This window comes from Simochromis diagramma, unplaced genomic scaffold (genome assembly GCF_900408965.1).
Source record: "Simochromis diagramma unplaced genomic scaffold, fSimDia1.1 OVJJ01000486.1, whole genome shotgun sequence".
Classification (NCBI taxonomy): Eukaryota; Metazoa; Chordata; class Actinopteri; order Cichliformes; family Cichlidae; genus Simochromis; species Simochromis diagramma.
In genome coordinates this window covers 3185499-3204650 of record NW_024387047.1, presented here as the reverse complement: position 1 = coordinate 3204650, position 19152 = coordinate 3185499, and the positions used below count along the sequence as shown (strand labels likewise).

The 19152-nt window shown below is 38.8% G+C and overlaps 1 protein-coding gene and 1 non-coding gene across 7 annotated transcripts in view; one reads left to right on the top strand and one right to left on the bottom strand.

Annotated features, from left to right (window-relative positions):
• The window catches only part of LOC120741729 (cilia- and flagella-associated protein 46), a 67579-nt gene that overhangs the window by 30211 nt on the left and 18216 nt on the right, over positions 1-19152 (top strand). For all 6 annotated transcript variants that reach the window (XM_040044760.1, XM_040044758.1, XM_040044759.1 and 3 more), the window contains 20 exons: positions 16-199; positions 496-649; positions 1293-1516; positions 1632-1754; positions 1942-2103; positions 2558-2706; positions 4088-4186; positions 4262-4322; positions 4887-5006; positions 6801-7001; positions 7089-7195; positions 7880-8062; positions 9283-9421; positions 10800-10997; positions 13220-13408; positions 13754-13870; positions 15994-16173; positions 16327-16500; positions 17520-17617; positions 17930-17997. In XM_040044760.1, the coding sequence (XP_039900694.1) occupies positions 16-199; positions 496-649; positions 1293-1516; positions 1632-1754; positions 1942-2103; positions 2558-2706; positions 4088-4186; positions 4262-4322; positions 4887-5006; positions 6801-7001; positions 7089-7195; positions 7880-8062; positions 9283-9421; positions 10800-10997; positions 13220-13408; positions 13754-13870; positions 15994-16173; positions 16327-16500; positions 17520-17617; positions 17930-17997 (2930 nt within the window). The remainder of the gene's footprint in view (positions 1-15; positions 200-495; positions 650-1292; positions 1517-1631; positions 1755-1941; positions 2104-2557; positions 2707-4087; positions 4187-4261; positions 4323-4886; positions 5007-6800; positions 7002-7088; positions 7196-7879; positions 8063-9282; positions 9422-10799; positions 10998-13219; positions 13409-13753; positions 13871-15993; positions 16174-16326; positions 16501-17519; positions 17618-17929; positions 17998-19152) is intronic.
• trnai-uau lies at positions 6460-6553 on the bottom strand. The gene is made up of 2 exons: positions 6516-6553; positions 6460-6495 (listed from the first exon to the last, which is right to left on the bottom strand). It is a non-coding gene; the product is annotated as a tRNA-Ile (tRNA).

Below are 19152 nucleotides of genomic sequence, written 5' to 3'. Positions count from 1 at the left end.
TTTGTGTTAACCCAGGTCTCTGCTCAAATATGGTGTGCTGGTGAAAGCACGGCTGGGAGAGAACATACTGCCAGACATGCAGAAATTAGAAGATGAAGGGGAGCAGTGCCATTCGTTCATGTGGCATCAGGTGGCACTGTGTGCTGACACGGTAGCCAAACAACTGACTTGCCACCAGAAAGCCATCATCTCTCTCACAGTAATATACCTCGAAATGGAAAACATAATGCATAATGCATGATTTATAAACTTTTCATATTAAAAAAAAACAGTCATAAAGTGCATAATATTACTTCCTGTGTTTTGACTGTGCATGGAGGTAGTGCAATATTTGTAGCAATGGTTTTAGTACCATCATGTGGTGCTGACGTGCCATTACAACCCACTTCAAATACCTTTTTATATGGTGTGAAGAGTTCCATATGATCAGGCTTGAATTTTTCATGTTTATGATTTTTTTTTAACTTTTGTGTTTTTAATGTCATCTCTGAACAGAGCGCAGAGACTAAATGGCAGAAAGTCAGCATTCTGTTAAGTTTTGGACAGTGGCTGTACAATCACAACTTCCCCAAAGAGGATGCCAAACTTCAGGTTCAATGGGTAATAGATATCCTCCTACACATGGAACCTGGGAAGGCAGATGGAGTAGGTAGGACTCCCTGTCTCGTCTCGCTCATTGTCAAACAAGTGTCACTGACTAGTTTTGCCAGTTCTGCTACTGTGCACTCTGAAAATCTCTGGGGGGGAAGGTAACACATTCTGAGAATTCCCCTGAGGTTCACATCTCAGGAGTGCTTTTCCACTTGGATTAAGTCTGCATGTGTGCGATTACACATTAGCACGTGTGCCTGCATGCTTTTTTTTTTTTAACCATCCCTGATGTTTTACACTGTGTTAGGTTAACATCTGATCAGTCTGATCCTAAAATGAGCATTGCCACTGCTTATGTGTAATTGCTTCAACATTAAAATCATGTGTTCCCCTGTGCAAACAAAACACAAAAACCCAGACTGGATCAGAGGAAAACAAACTGACCACTCGAGGAAACAGATTTGTCAAGATCCCACGTGGGTACCCACTGAGAATAAGATAGCACCGCTTTAAAGAGAGTTGTAAGAAGTCTTTATAGCCTCCTGCTGCGAGTACCATTAATATTCCCTCAGAGATAAACTGCCCTCTTCAATAAAACCTCTTTATTATTCTCTTAAGTTGTAACTGTGTTTCAGTCATTCTGATAGATTATCCTAGATATGTTTCTCGTTTAACACCTTTTATGTCTCTTTTTTCTCCAGAGGATGAATCTGTAGAGAAGGATTTGGGCCCTGTGAAAAGTGAGTACGTGCTCGGAGTCCAGGGGTTGTCATTTACACAAAATGTGTCCGGTCTAAAGGAAGTGCGTCGTCTGGACTACTTGATACAAGCACACACTCTGCTTGCCATCATGGAGGACAAGACTTCGCCTGAGCACCAACTTAACCTGCTCAGAGCCTACACTTTTGTGCTCCAGATATGGCAGGTAGTGCATCTTCAACTCCACTGCTCTTGACAACTTTGACAGCGGCTTCAGATGCAAATTGGGCTCAAGCTGAGTGCAGTATGTGCCATGACGTGTGCACCGTATTTCACTACAGGTTTCTATGGCAGCAGCGTGTGAGATTTCCAGGGAGACGGCAAAGAGTGAGGCACTCCAACCTCCTGCCTCTGCTGAATCCAAAAAAGGCAAAGACAAGGGCAAAGACAAAAAAGCCAAACAGGTAAGTTTCTCATATTTGTGCCTTTGCTTGCTTTGAAATTTAACTCAGTTACTTGACTTAATGTAAAGTTATGCCAGTTATGTTCATCCACTCTGCCTGTTTGATTTCACGTTTCACAAGTTACGTGTTGACTGCACACCGGTGTTAAAAACAAAAAGTCAGTACTGTGTCTCATCTGTTTGACCAGCCTACATCTGCTGATGAAAGACCTAAAGCTGTTATCTTGGATCAGACACCTCCTTCCACCACGAGGGACTGGGCCTCCTTTGTCTGTCCCGACCAGGCCAGGCAGATATTCAGAACCAGCAGCAACCCCCACTGTATCAACACTCACAGCATTACAAAACAGGCAAGACTACAAACTTCTCTCATACATTTCTCTCTGCATTATAAGGTGTACCATCTGTGGTATTGTCTCAGACTTCACTTTTTATTTAGCAGAGGTTGTATCTCCCAGCTATATAGAATCAAAGGCTTGGCTATATAAAAGCGAAGCGGTAACTTAAAGTCAGTGTTGCTGCAAAGTTTTGTTGACAAGAAAGCACACTTATTGATCTTTGGGGATCAAGTTAAGCTGTCAGAAGACGATAAAGCCCTGGTATTCTAAATTAAACATGTACTGTGATCCATTCATGGATCTACAGCCTCAGTGGGATGGCAATATGTAACAAGACTTCATCTAATTGGTTAGAAAAAGGAGCAAAGAGCCATTTTCTATTCTGATAAAACACTGAAAAGTCTTGATGTATACTTGTTAGTGAAAGTCTTTAAACCTTTATGTTTCTCTTTGTGTTTGGCTGTAGAAACAAAGCCTGTTTTATCTCAACCTGCTGGAAAGAGAACTGAACTCACTGTCACTCGGCCACCTGACCCTTCCTGCAGTGCATCTAGCTGAGACCATTGCTCATGAGCTTTTGGATATGACAAGCCTCTCTGACCTCTACAGGCTTAGGTAAAAACCAGGGTGACCTACACCTCACACTCAGGTCTTAGGTAGTACTACTGTATATGAGAAGAATGTTGTTTAAAGCGTTTGAGGTTCAGAGGGTGGTACAAAAATCAGATAACTTGCTCAGTGATGAACTTTATTCACTAAATACAAGATAATATTCTCTGTGTAAAAAAAAAAAAAGCTGCACTCAAAAAATATTTACGCCCAAATTGCTGACTTTAAATCACTGGATAACATGTAAATTTTCCGTGGAATTTTTGCTACATGAGTGCAATGTAAAACATCAAATTTCATTCGTTCAAATTAAATTGATAGTTTACTGGAATCGGGTTACATCAGATTTACTTTATTGGTATAGAGCAAGTTTACACCAAGCATTTTTTCCTAATAATTAAATATTTGAATAAATAAACCTTTGACTTTATCTATAAAGCTACGGTTTACATCATGTTTAGTGTGCCTATCAATTTTTCAACATTCTGTCAGTTTACAGGTATTCAGGTAATGCTATATATTTGAAAAAAAGTTGTATAAAGCTTTATGGCTAAAGGAGGCGCTGTGTGATGTCTCAGGGCTCATGAAACAGAATTGATTGGGTCAGAACACGTAGGATGGACTCAGCTACAGGGGAGCTTACTTTATCCTAATCTATGTTTAAAAGCGCTGCACGCCAACTTCTCTAACCACTTGTATCACTGTTAAGGTATAAGTTGTGATTGAAAAGTTCAGGGAACTGGTCAATAAATCTCCTGTTAAAATCTGATGAGATTTGTTGAAAAGGCTTCCAGTGCAGTTTTTGTTTTCAGATGACTTCTCAAAAGGCCCATTCTGACCACTATCACTGTGGAGCAGTTTCTCCAGTGAGAAAGAAATTCAATATAATAAATATCAGTTTCTCTTATAAATTTTATCATCTTCTTAAAAAGCAAATACACACAGTTTTTTGTTCATTTCCTGCCTGCCAAGTTTTCCACTTTCCCCACTTTTCTTCACTCACGACAGACTTCTACTGAGAGATCTTAAAGTACTGAGAGATCTTGAATGAAAAACTGGATAAATTTAAATCCGGTGAGCGTTTTCATTTTACCTATTAGGCTTGTTCCCAAAACTTTTGGATCATAGCTCGAAGATACGCAGTGATAAAATTGTGTGTGGCTCAATCAGTGAATACTTACTGTTTCCAAATATTAATAAATATTATGTCAGTTTTGTATACAGTAAGTGCGGCTGTTTCCAGCACACGTTTCATCTCATTTAAATTGTGTCCCAGAGTAAAAGAATTACTTGACTTAGCTGACTGACTGAGGAGCGTCAGCCTGTGGTCCCATGAGTTACTCCATCATTGAATGTCATGTTCCTCTTCCTGTTTTCACCGTATTAGAATTGCCAGAACCTGTGTTGAGCTGGGTTTGGAGGCACACTCACCATATCAGAAGAAGCTTCTGCCTCTGAGTGCAGTCCCAGAACGAGAACAAATGGGGTACGTGAACTGGGCTATAAAGATTTAATGTTTGTGCATCTTTAATAACCTATGATATCATATTCATGACTGCAGGTGCCGCAGAGCCGTAGTGCTTTCGCAGGAGAGGAGCAGCCTCCGCAAAGCTCGCAACCAGGTCAGCTTCTTCTCACAAAACAGATCTGTGCTTATGGTTTACATGTTAAAGAAATTATACTTTAATTAGCATTCATTGTATTGCTTCTCAGAGGATGATTGACAACAGCCCCAGTAGTTGTGGTATTTAAATTAGTACTTTTATAATATAGCACAGAGTTATGGCAGATTAATATTGGATGTTTAAGATGATGATTTTTGTGGCTAGAATTATAAATAGTTATCACTTTTTTCCCATTCTTCCAACTCTGTTATTCTCTATAATCTCAGCTTGTTAATAATGTTGATTATGTAATCACAGCTGATAAACACTATAAGACTCTGATCCCAGCAGGACATGTAATGATTTTTACATGTTACATACATTTAGTTACGTAATGGATGTAATGTTACATCCATATTACATATTACACATACACTTGATGTGCTATGTGTAATGTGTAATTCTTCTTTTTGATATCTCATGTGTATGCAACATGTTGTCAACTGAAAGCTTGAGAAAAAGTTTGATTCAGTTTATTTTAAAAAAAGTTATCGTCTTATACTTTGGTGAATACTTTGGCAGAAAGGAGAGATGGGTGAGAGTGCGCCGGACATTTGGCTGGACAAAGCTGAGGTTTGCCTCAGTGTGGGACTCTATGAGTCAGCCAGACAACTCCTGGCTGAGGCCCACATGGTGTCTATGGTAAGGTTAGGAAGGAAATATTTGAAAATATTACCCTAAGCTTTATTTATCATTCTAACAAACATATTGCTGATCTACTCTTTGTCGCCACTATCAGAAAGAACATTTATTCTAATAGACTCAACTATGACAAGAAAATGCCCTCAACTAACACGAGACACAGTATTCAAGCTATGAAGTTACTTTACATCCAGGATATGCTAAGTAAAGTATTTCACTACCCATTACCCTGCAGCATAGCCTAATATGCACTGGCACAACAATAAAACTACAGGCTACATGCTAACATGCTGGCACAAATCCATAAACTACTAAGGAGGACATAGAGAGGATTTTCTTTTAGTATTGAAGTTGACAGCAGTGTTGTTGGAAACCAGGCTAAATAACACTTCACAGAAAAATGATATTGACGCAGCAATTCTGCTGTACTGCCAGGGGTTAGCATGGGCCACAGCAATCTGGAACAATGCTGAAGCATTTAATAATAGCTTTTAATAATAAGTTATATATAAGTTTAAAAAATTCGCTGATCACAGATTTTCATCTTCAGAGGTTATGTTTTTTCGCATTGTGAAAGACTTGAAAACCCAATTAAAGTATAATAGTTTGTATTAGTTAGAGGTTGCATAAGAATGCTTGGCAGATGAGTGCAGGCTAAACTGGATAGTTTTCAATCTTATGATGAAGTTTACAGTAATGCACTATGCTGGACTAGTGCAGGGCAGACTGGTGTTCATGGTCAGTGTTGGGTTACATCAAGAGTAGCAGACATCAGTTTAAACAGCTCTGTCTCCTTTTATTTTGTTAAATTCAGTTAAAAAAACTGCTGCATCTCTAATGTTTAGAGCAGCAGCAGTAAAGGTCAACTGATAACTCAAAGAAGACAAATTTACTGGAGCTCACAATACATATTTTCACAAGTTTTATTTCAAAGTGATTTTAGGTTTGGACATTAGGTTTCCCCAACCTTCTAAATCCCACTGTAACACCTGGTTATGGCCTGTTGTACATTACCTTTGGCTGCCTGACATTTATCTCTAATATCACATCGACCGGGATTCTTCACTGCTGCCTCTGTCTTTTAATGCTGTCTTTGAAAGAGTCGATCCCTTGTTAGAAGCAGTGGGCTTCTAAGTTTTCCCCTCTTGCCTCAGAAACTGAAGGCAGCTGATGGCAACGTGAATGTTCTACTTCTTGGAGTTGCTCAATTTAGGAGTCACTACAGTGGACTCAATCTCACCCTATCCCTGGCATCTTTGTCTGTCACACCAACCCTCAGCATGTCGTCCTTCCTCTTCCCTGGTGGCTCCATCATCTTCTAATTCCGCCTTGCCTGGTCGCTGCATGTTAACTAAAGGCTTAGGATCTTTCACTTCTTCTTTTTTCCGGTGCTATCATCTCTCTACTTCACCCTCTGTTGCTCTGTATGGTTGACAACAGGAATTTAAAAAGCTGCTCCAGGTGAGGCTCGAACTCACAACCTCGGCATTGCTCTACAGCGTACTGTCATATAAGTACCGCGCGCTAACCGATTGCGCCACTGGAGCCTGTGCTATGTTGTAATTCAAGTATCATCTTAATTGTGTAACTGTAATAAGATTACTGAAATTTGCTGCAGAAAGATGTATTGTGATTACAGTTTGGAAATGATATGTAGTCTTTAACACTATACAAACTGAATTACAAAAATTATGATGATGTCTAGACTAGAATTACTTCAGAGCCAAATTGCATTTGGTTGCTTTGACTCTTCTATAATTGATTTAATTTCTGATTCAAATTGTTTCTGTTGAGGTGCTTGGAGACCAAAGTGTTATATCAAGAAGTTTGATCTATCTGGCCAGTTTGGCTTGTAAAGAGCAGAACTATGCCCAGGCTCTGATTCTGCTGGACAAAGCCCAAACCCTGGGTGGGGATGAGGACTTCTGGTACCAGCTTACCCTTACCAAAGTCACAGCTGTGGTAGGCCAGAGAGACAACGATTTTCAAACAAAGGTATCGAATTACAACCTTCTGATAAGTCTTTGCACAGTGTTGTGTTTGTAGAAATTTTCCCTCAAAGCTTTTTTTTTTCTTTTATAGGTTGATCAGACTATAAAACAAGGCTGTAGAGCTCTGAAGCTAGTACTTGAGCAGCGGGTAAACCAAGCCCCAGCGCTCACATTCTTGATCACCTCATTGGAGATGAGGTAAACATGAAGCTTTCTACTTAGATGTTAATAGTGTTTAGTTTTTCTTAGTTAAGCTGACTATATTATAAATGTTTGTTGTTTTCTTAAGATTTGTTTTCATTTCTGAACTTTACTTTTGATCTTGAGTGAAAATGAAACACTCATGCTCAATGAATATTTTAGATCAATTTTATATTTAACCACAGATGAATATTTTTATAAATATCTTATACAGTTCTGAATAGTGCTAAGCATTAAAGAAGTGATTTGAGTACTCAGAGTAGAAAAGCACTATATAATTAACAGTTTATTTACCATTTATCTACCATTTGCAGATATATCTGGAACACACTGATGCTTTGTCCCAAACAACTATTGTATTGTTTTAAGTCTAAGGTTTATTTAGCTGTATAATATATATTGTATTTTTAAGTACTGTTTAAGCCATTTACAGAATGTCGCAATGTGCCTTCACTACAGACTTTGGCTTAAACTTTAAGAAATAAGATCTACTTTGCATGTTGGAAACTATTCTAGTTGCTTTACATGATGTGCATTCAGTGTAATTCATTTGAACATCTGTTTCAAATTATGTTATAAATGTTTAAAGAAACTGACAACACCGATTATGTAGCAATGTCTACACCAATTACGTATTTGATGTAATCTTTATCTAACTCAGTGTGATGTGTTGCTTTTCAGAGGAGCCTTGGAATGTATACGTGCCATTGGTAGTGGGGGACCTTTGGAGACACTCCACACTGAGGCTTTCCAGAGGCTAATGACTGCCTGTGATACACTCAGAGAGAGCGCCAGTGGCTTTACTAAACTCGGCTATAGACAACAAGCAGCAGAGGCACATGGAGAGTGTGCGCATGGTTTGAGGTTAGTCAACAGTTACACCAGGCCTAAATTGAACAGTATTTAAAATTGGAACAGTTTTAAACCATGCTATGTGCAGTATGGAAGTGCAGTTTTCACTACAGCAAATTAAAGTGTAACTCTGTTTCCCCGTGCTTGTTTTCATTCAGTCTTGTTTTCTCACACAGACAAACTTTTGCCCAAATCCAGCTGGTACACTCTCTCCCTGCGCACACTCAAATAGTTTTCTACTTGGGTACTGTTCACAACTTTGTCTTTCTAAAAATCCAAAACAAAAGAAAAGAATTTGGTGGTGACGATGCAGTACAAGTACAGTGGTGTAATCGTTAGCACTGTGACTAACAATCAAGAAGGTTCTGAGTTCAACTCCACCATCAGGTCTGATTTGGAGTTTGCATGTTTTCTCTGGGTACTCTAGCTTCTTCCTACATGTCCAAAGACATGTGGTTAAGTGATGATTCAAAATTGCCTATGTGAATTTCAGCCCTATGACAGACTGTTGACTTGTCCAGTGTGTACCTTACCTCTTGCCCTGTAATAACTGGGATAGGCTCCAGCCCTCCCCCCCCCTCCACGACCCTGATAAGTAGATGGATGGACTTTAATGTTTTAAATTTTTGATAAAAATATTTATAGTTTTGAAGGTTCTAAGAATAACAAACAATAAAGAAGAAAATAATCATAAGAAGTGTATCATAAAATGGAATCACGTGAGGTCCATTATTATTGGACCATTTTTTGTAGTTTTGCCTCTGTACACTGCTGCAGTGTATTTTAAATCAAACTACAAAGATGTGATTGAAATGGGGACTTTCAGCTTTAATTCAAGTGATGCTTGTGGGTTCTAGACTTCAGTCACTGACTTCATCCAAGTATTTTCATCCAAGTATTAAATACAAACCAACAGACAGAGGCTAAACAAAAACTGTCTTTATTCAACAAATGAAATGCCCTAACTGTAGGTGCATTTTCCATCCATTAGAGTGTACAATGCTGCAGCTGCTGATTGGTAGTTAAAGTTTATGTTGAGAAAAGCATACACCCGAATTTGTTTTATTTAAGAAGCCCTTCAGGAGCTGCAAGTGTGATCCCACACAGAGTTAGACTCATTACCGAGTGGGAGGATGTAGGGGACAGATTGGAATTACACCTGTTTTTTCTGTCTTGGTGTGCTTTTTATCTTCTACTATCATTCGTTTTTTATCCTATTACAACTATTACAGAATCCTAGCCAATCATACTACTGAAAGAGAGTCGAAACAGAGCTTCCTGATGAATGGACTCTCTCAGTTGCAGCTTGCTGTCACGGTGCAGGAACATGCAGTACAGAATGCTGAGAGTCTGCTCCCCCCACAGGAAGAGGTAAATCTGTCATCTGTCATTGTCATGATGTTTTCTGCAAAAAACATTGTGAGCTTTTTAATCTCTTACATGTTCTTAGAAACTTCTTTTCCTATCTGTGCTTTCAGCCAATCACAGAAAGTCTGCTCATGTTTGAAGCAGCAGAAAATAAGGCTGAAAAAGGACTTTGAGCAGCTGTGATAGTACATTTGTTTGGCTATAACAGTCAGAGTTTAACAGCCAAGCACTCTGGCTGAGATTGTTGTGCAGATGGTGAAGTTCTTTCAATTTTTGTTTTTATTTAGAGAAGTTTTGAGCTTATTTGGAATGAGGAAGGGAATTTACTCTGGAACATCTAAGTAACAGGCTTTGTTTGTGCTCTTTGATTGACCGAATCACAATAAAGCTTGTATTACTGTGTCACTGTCATATTCTGGGCTTCCTTGTTGTATGATAGCTAATTATTAGTGTATCTCTGTTTTCTTTATATACCTCCATATTCATTCATGTAAATCTTCTTAAGTAGTTCACAGTTAAACATAATCATTTTTTAACCTGCTACCGGGCCTCAGTGTAGCCCTCACACTCTCATACAGATGAGGTTATATGAGGGCTTCAGGGGCAGAGATGAACTGGCATAACGATGGATGCAGCTCTGATAGAATCACAAAAGAGAGATCGATCCAACAGTTCCCACACCTGCCGCAAATCCTTGTTCAATTCGTTTTTTGATTAAATCTGCTATGGATGTTTGACTTAGCTGTTGGAGGCTGAAAGCTATGCCGTAGCACTGTGCTTTCAGTAGGTGGTGCTGCTGCCCAATACTGGATGAGTTTTGCCACCCTACATTGAAAATAGTTGTAACCTCTGAAGTCATGCTCATTTATTCATATTTATAATCTGGGTACACCCGTTTTTTTAATTCTGTGCTATTTAAATCTGGGTTTTCACCTTCAAACTGCTGCCCGAGTTTCTTGATATCCACATCTCAGAATATCTGATCCAACTTTGTATCTAAGATCTTCTCTGAACTCATCAGCACAGCCCACTCGTATACCCAAACAGACCAGAGAGAATATTTGTCAGCTGATACGTGGAAATGAAACACTAATTGCATTAAGGCTAATTTACATCATGGAGCCCTTCTCTAAAAAGTTAGTGTTCTTGTGTGAACACAGCATGTGATGTCACTAGGTTGTTTGGAGTTTTATCTTAAAAACCATAGACTGCCCACTTACACTTACTATAACACTTTCTTGAAGTATAACATTTCTTGAGTTCTGCCTCATACACAACAACATATAAAGAATATGTTTGTGTATGTTAGAGTTCTGTTATAATCTGCTTCTTGTATTTGTATCATGTGTTTTTACACTGGTGCTGTTTTCATCCCTGCCAGAGACATGGACTGTCACTGGCAGCCGCGCGGAGGCTGCTTGGCCTGCGGCTGGCCCTGGTTGAATTCTGCCTGTCCATGCTAGAGGAGCGCTGTGCCGAGGAGACGCTGCAGGCTTTGGCCTGCGAGAAGATGACCTTAGCTGAAATAGCACTGGAGGAATATTCACGCTGCACACCTGAGCCTAACTCCAAAGAAGAGGTTAGACTGCAAACACTTTGACATCGTGGTACAAATGTGAGATCTTTTTGTTGGATTCAGATGTAGTCGATCATGCCTAGTAAAACACAGACCCCTCATTTGACATGAGTTGATATGATACATTTTTAGATTCTGCTATACACCGGCGTTCTGCATTCTACACATTTGAATTATTGTTTATAGTTTTTGTCTGTTTGCATATTAGCTTTATTTTATTCCTTCTTTTTTTCTTTTTTTTTTACAATATAATAATACAAAACAGTAGACTCACAGTCATGTAGGAATCTTAGCCTGAGTTATAATAATAAACCTTTACAGGATGGTTATGTTGAAACTTTTTTTTACAAACTAACAAAGATAACAACTGGAAACATTTCCTGTAGATTTCTATTTATTTAAATGTGTATTCTTTCAATGTTATTTAATCTAAAAGTATTTGGGCACTTAGTTTTAGCTTTTGTTCATTTAAATTAACTATAATAACCCCACAAAAGTTGCACATCACAGTACTGTGCAAAAGTCTTGAGCTGCCCCTGATTCCTGTTATTTTTGCTTCCATAAAACCAAACTTTCTTGTAATTTGGAAAGTGGGTTTGATATAGTTCTCCAGGCTCTTCTAGCTTTGAGAAGTCAAATATTTTTTGTACAACCAGAAAGAATCTGATTGGCAGCAACTTAATTTTTCAGCATGACACTGCTAATGCAGTAAAAGCATACCCGAATAGAAACATGCACAGTGGAACATTATCAGTCCGTTGATTGGCCTCCCCAGAGCCCAGACTTCAAGATTTTTGAAGCAGTGTGGGATTATCTTGACAGAGAACAGAACAAGAAGCAGACAACATCCAAAGAAGAGCTTTGAATGTCCTTCAGGAAGCCTGGAGAATTATTCCTTAGGACTATTTAAAGAAATGACAGGAAAGCTGCCAAAGAGATTTCAGGCTAAGTTTAAAAATGAAGGTGGTCATACCAAATATTCACAAGCTCATTAGAGGATTCCCATGTATGTTTGCATTTATCTGTAACAAAGCACAACAAAACAAGGCTTGACTTAAAACTTTGGCACCATACTGCGGTTTAGCTGAAATGATCTTTTCTAAGAAAATACTCTTAGAATCTAAAACATATTTTAAGGATAGAAAATAAACCAGCTATTAAATAAATGAAAAACACCCCATCCTCCTGTAAACCCTTAGTTCATTTGTCATGTTTCCTATGTACAGTTTTTAAGACAGTTGATTATGTCCAAGATCCATTTTTTTCTAATGTTTCCTTAAAATTTAGTTCAGAGGTGTGTGCAGGTTAGCTGCCACTTGGGGGTGCTAACATGCAAAGTACTAGGAGCCATCGTGTGTGCACTGTTATGAGAGTCGTCTGTGGGATTTCTAGTAATGCAATGTGCAAGAGATGTTTGAATAGCTGCCAGCGTTCATGGGCTGGTATGCACTTACTCCTCTCTGCTGTAGAATGCTCCTCAGGTGAGAGAGAGCCTCATATTGCACTCAGTACTAGCATGTATTTCTTCTGTTAAGATCCACATTTACAAAGGCTGCTCTTAGCCTCAACTCTGTTGACAACTACTTTAGAATTGTATCCATTCTCAGTGTCCTGTCTGACAGTTGATGCATGCTTGGAAAGTCCAATAAGACGTTAGCAACTGCATCATCCAGAAGTCTGAAGTGGAAATTATTAATTTAATATCGATCATTTAAATTATGAGTCTGAGAGCTCGCAGTTCTACTAGCATGACAAATACTGTCAACCTTTGCCCTTCTATCAGACAGTGTGTGTTATTTTTGTAAAATCCCAGTTCTTTGTTTCTGATCTTTCTGTCTTATCTTCTTTTGCTTTTCTCTTCATCACTTTCTCCACATGTAGGAAATTATTTTTTGAGAAATACACACATTTTGTAACTAGAGTACTTCATGTTGCCTCCACACAGGCCGATTCTGCCTCTTCTTAGCGGCTTTCATAAAATCTTTTCCCATTACAAGAGAAAAGCAGATCAGCTCAAATTTGATCAGCTAAAAACAGATCAAACCTGGGCTTGCATTTGCTTCCAAAGCAAATTTCTCTACAGCCAACTCCCAAACATCAATGAATGAATGTATCCAATCAAATTTAGAGTCTGTGAATTCAGCTAGTTGTTTGTCAGTGCAAGTAAGCACTTTGTTTGTGATCCATCTCCTCATCTGACCTTAATTTTGTTGTGTCTTGTCCAGGAATGGATGAGTGTGGGAACAACCTTGGGGCAGATTGCTCTAGGCCAGCTGGCTGCAGTCAGCTCTCAGTCCCTGGACAGTATGGAGACCAGAGCTCACTGCATGAGCCTATTGGGAAAGTACATGAGACTGCTGGCTGTGCAGGAGGATCCCATTTATCTGTGTTCTCTGTGGGACACACATAAGCAGGTGCATAACCCAAAAGTTCAGCTATAGCTTTACAGGTAATGTATATGTATGCAGCCCTATGGGCCATAGAAAGAAAAACTGTAGAAACTTTATCATTCATATAATTTCTCTTCATCTGTGGAAGTCAGAAATCTTGGAGAACAATCAGGCCTTTTTGGATGCAGGCCCAGATACACACATGCATGCACCGGTGCACAGATGACCTAACACGGGGTTACAAGCTTATAGTGATTAGAGAGATGGATATTCTTTTACATAATTTAAGACAGAGAAGCTTAGAACTTCAAGGTTTGTGATCATGATGCGATTTTATACTAATCATGATCTTGAAACAACTTTGTGCAGAAGGAAGCCTGGGCCGGTTCTAAAGCCGTTTCCACAGAGGAAGGGGATTCACAGAAAGACAGAGGATCGAGCAGAAAAAAGCTGCGAACGACCTCTGCCAAAAGTTCTGAGCTGCAGGTACATACCCTCTGACAAGTGATCCCTGCACCCTAGACTCATCTCTAATCTGTGGTTTTATATTAAGGTTTTCCCCACTTCTCAAATCCCTCGGAGGGAACTTTCCAGGCATCCTGCATAGTTCTCATATTGAAAGTGAGCACAGAAAGATCTCCTGTAAACATCAAACTTGCAGAAGAGAAAAGGGAGGAAGTGTATTATTTATGTGGCAACATTTTGGAATGTTAAGTAAGATTCGGTTTTGACGTGCCTGTCTGCTTTGAGATTAATGATATTGTCACGAAATGTATTATTCCTAAAATCCCGGTGCCATTTGAATTTTATCAAAATGAGATAATCACCTGCACAGACAGCTTTAACCAGTTTCTCTATTATGCAGTTTTATTTGGGGAGGTTGGGGACTGTGCTTTGCCTGTTAAGCTAATTCTCTGTTAGAGAGCATGGTGGGGTAAGATGAGGTTTTTTGTTGTTGTTGTTGTTGTTCCTTCTTTTGACTTGCTTACGTTTACTTAATAAAACTTGTAGTTAAAGAAATATGAGGAATTAAAGCACCATTTAGGACTGTTATCTATTAACTGAAACCTTAATGGTATGAAATAAGTAGTGATCACAGAAGTGATCTTCGTGGTCTACATGCTCCACACCCTATGTAAAGATAGATCAAGATGCTGTTATTGTTGCTGTACGTATGCTTTGTACAGTGAAACTGGAACATGTAAGAGCATGTAAGCATGTAGAGAGTATTTATTATTTACATAATATCTTTAAAATGAGCCATCGGAGAAACCACTTGCAAACTATTTTATAGACCAGATTTTAAAGCGCATCCTTAAATATTATTATTCATAATTAAACCCTTAATATTGCTGAGTTCTTGGGGGGCAGAAAATACATTTAACACCAAATCTGTTTACACTTATTGTAAAAATGTTGAACTCTTTATTCTCTGCAATGATTTGCTTTTTACTTTCGATGTCAACAGTATTTTTGGCGTCTAGATAACTGTTTACCTGATAAACGTCACCTCCAATGTAGTACAAATACAGAAATATCTGCACATCATATTCAAATGGATTATGCTCCACATGATGACAGGAAAAACTATGATTTGAAATTTCTGACAAATTGCTTTCCACTGTCTGTGTTCTAAGGAAAAAAGCGGTCGAACCCTTGACGTAAAAAGCCTTGAGCTCGTTTTGCTCCACAACCACTGTTTTGGAAAAAGTGCTCGCTTTAACAAATCACACTTACACTGTTGCCAATGTAGTCACACATTTCTACACACCTGTGATATAGCATTATAACCCTAGGAAAATACCTTTTTACATAAAACATATATTGTCTGTGAAGCCAAAAAAAGTTTCCAAAGGCAAAAAACTTGTAACGTGGGGTGAGGCTGTCAGAGCTGGCAACTTGGTGTATCATTTTCAGCTGGCTGACAACATCAGGTTTGTGTGCGTCTCCTCGTTCTCCTCCTGTTCTCTGTTGTGTGTTTTTCACGGATTAAACAGACACACATGAAGCGAACTTGAGCAGACACAAGTGAGGTACAGTGAAGATTGCATTACCTTAGTTGACAAGAACATGTTGAGTTACGCTAACTTAAATACTGCATGTGCAAAAAAGCTTTGACAGTTGTGTTTAGTTTTAACTGCTAGCACATAGGTATGTTCCAGTGTGCTCTGGACACAGTGTATTTTTTCATTGTTTCTGTGACTTTATCGCTCCCTTGACGTGCTGGAACAGCCTCCTTCTCTGTGTGACAGGACCTTTAGATTTACATATTACTCACTGGATTTTCATATCTCGTCTAAAACACTTACACCATATAGCAAGAACTTAACTGTGAGTGTATGGGGTTCACTGATACAGAGCAACTACAGGGATGCTATGTAGACAAGCAACAGAGGGGTGAGGCAGAGACTAATTTGCATATGTATACAATCACAGTTGTAGAATTTGATTTTAAGCCATATGCAGGGGTAACTTTCATTAAAGAGAAGTATACATTTTTGTTATTTTGGCTCCAGACGTCCTATTTTAACATGCATGTAAACATATTTACAACTGCATGATCATGATGTGTACATGTGTGCTTCTTATGTTTCTTTATTCTGCTACAGAAAAGCCGGAAAGCTCAGCAACTGTTGGCACAAGCCAGCAAAGCACTGGCTGAGTCCATCAGCCTATGTCTCCAACACAATTTATCCTCCTCCATCTTGGCCGGTGCATCTCTGAACATGTTGGAGTGTCATGGCCAGTCTGACCCTGCGGTGGCAGGTCAATATCTTGCCCTGCTTCAGGTACATGCAAAACACATTCCTATTGTGTTTTGCAAAGATGATGTGTGTGTGCTCAGATTTTGTCTTTGCTTGCTTATGATGTTCTTTAAGAACACTTATGGTAATTCCTTAAGATTAACCGCTCTTTCGTCCACCCGTCTCCTTTATTCCCAGAGCTGCCACACTGTTGCTGTGATGGCTGAGGTCCTAAATTCTGCTTGTGCCGACACCAGTGCATCCCAGCTCTCAGCTCTGCTCAGCATCCGCAGGAATCTGCTTCTTTCTCTCGAGGAGAGACCCAGCAGCATGATAAGGGAAGTGGAGGACTCCCTCAGCAGCCTCTCCAAGGTAGCAGGTCACCAAACACCCATGCTCATGATTTATGGATTCTGTCATACCCAGCTCAGTAAATTCCCTTGATGGGGAGCATAATAGTGGTGCTGTTATGCCCGTTGCTTCAATTGCACTGTAGGGTTCCAAAGTCACACAGAGCAGTGGAGCTGGAAACATTTTTTGGGGCTTTAAAGGGTTTTATGTCAAAGCAGCAAGTCCAGTGTCTGACGTCTTTGTAGTATTTGCAGCCCTGTGAGCATTCTGGGCAGCCAACAAATTTTATCAGAAACAGTTCAATGTTTTGATATTGGCTATAAAATGAAATGAAAGAGTTAAACAGCTGTTTATAGCTTTAGAAAACTGCTGCTGAGACCTCCTAAACATATGCATTGAAAAACTGATGATAGACAGGCATTGACACAAAGGAGAATAAAGGAGAATATAAAAGGAGAATATTTAAATCAGCATTTATGGACGAGAAGAATATTTAGGAAACGGTAATAGGAATGAGAGAATTTGTAATTTCTGTCATTTGTAATGTCACAATTCTGTGATTAAAGTCACAATTCTGACATTTAAGTCACAATTCTGACTTTTTCATCAGGATTATTTTTGTCAGAATTGTGACTTTTTCTCAGAATTCTGAGAAAAAGTCACAATTCTGAGATTTAAGTCACAATTCTGACTTTAATCTCAGAATTCTAACCTAATTATTTATAAAATGTGCCTCCAGCTGTTTCTTTTTTGTGTCATTCACTTACGGTATGCAGCTTTTTGTTGCCCCTCTCCCGAGTTGTCAGATGTATTGCTGTCATCACATTCAAAATGAACTATGATTTTTAACAAAATCATAAATTGTCTCAGTTTGGACACTTTGATATCTAAATGTTACAGTGTTCCAACTTTTTTGGGATTGGGGTTGTGGAATTCAAATGAGAATTTTGCTCAGTAAGATCTTTCATTTGAGAGACAGAAACAAAAAGCAGTTGCTATGACTATATATACATTTGTGATCTTTACTATCTGATTTGCAGACCTTCAGCCACCTGACAATCATCTCCAACCACCTGAGCATTCTGGGAGAACTCCCCCCCACTCTTAAGATCTTGCTGTTTCAGCACTCTGAAGATGGGTACTTTATGTTTTTTCATTTTCCATTTTATATCTTTGTTGTCTCTTTTGTGTAACTTTTGTCCCCTATCTCAATAGTATCAAAGCAACTGAGCGAATAATCACAGGTCACAAGTCACACTAGTTGTAGTCCTGTCTGGAGGAGCTGAATGAGCCCAATGATTCATGTTGAGAGTAGCATTTAACGTGACTAGAGAATTCTATGTTCTTTTCAATTAAGTATGTTCTAAGTAAAGGTGATGCACCACATATTTTCAGGGTTTATAGTTAAAGAGTAGAAATTATTTTCCTTTTTGTGTTGTTTTTTTTTTAGGTCACAACTCTATGGTGGTTTCTATGAGGCAACTAAAGCTCAGAAGGGAAGGACACCACAAGTTACAGGTGTGACACATATTTTTAAACTAATACTGTTGAGATAGATCTTTAGGTGGGCACTGTGTCTAAGCCAAAAAACTAAGCCAAAATGCAGAAGCAGTGTATAAAAAACAAATTTAAATACATTCACTGCTTCCATATGAATTTAGACGGTAAGTAACAGCTAGGTACTGCTAATCAAATGCTGTTGATTCTAGAGTCAAATATGAGGCAATCTATTCGAGAACCAGAGCTTGACCCACATTGGGTCAAGCAACAGGACATGATCCCAAGTACAGCAGCAAATCTACAACAGGATGGCTGAAAAAGAAAAGAACCAGTGTGTTGTAATGGTTCTGTCAAATTCAGATTTTGACATGGCTAAAATGATGTAGCGGGACCTTAAGACAGTCGTGCATAAAGGAATCCCCGCAAACATCAATGAACTGGAGGAATGTTACAAAGAAGAGCATCAGACTTTCTCCACAATAATGTGAGAGCATGATAATTATTCAGAAAGCAATTACATGGTTCTAGAAGCTAGAATGGTGTATTTAGTTTTTCACACATTGCTTCTGCATTTTGCTTTACTTTTTTGTGACATTTCATATGTTGTTGTTGGCCTAAGGTTACATTGACCAAATTTTATGAGCTGCTATGGGAAACAGATGATATTTTATTACACCCTAATATATAAAAACTTAGAATTGAAAGAATGTGTACTTTCTTTTTCTCTGTATCTTTACACTGCATCTGATTTGCATCTGCATAACCCTGAGGAATGTGGTCTTTATCTCACACATGTATCATTGTTGTCTGCATTTATACATAACAAGGCAAATTTAATATTCCCACGTAACAGTTGTCTGAAAGGCAAATGAAAAGTTCAGATTTAATGAGAACAAAAAGAGGGGATAAAATCAAGAAGAGTGTGTGTGTGTGTGTGGTGGTGGTGGTGGGGGGCATGAAACACCAGCTTTCATAAGTCATAATAAGTTCATAAGTCATGATATTAGCATATAGCTTTACTTACTTTACTCATGACCTTTTCTGGGATTTGATTGACATAAGAAGTGGTAAGAGTGGTGCAAAGGGCTGGATGCACTGCCTGAGAATGTGAGAAAATTCATTAAACAACAAGCAGTGAGGAAAAGAAAAGGGAAGATGAAAAGACCAAGAAGA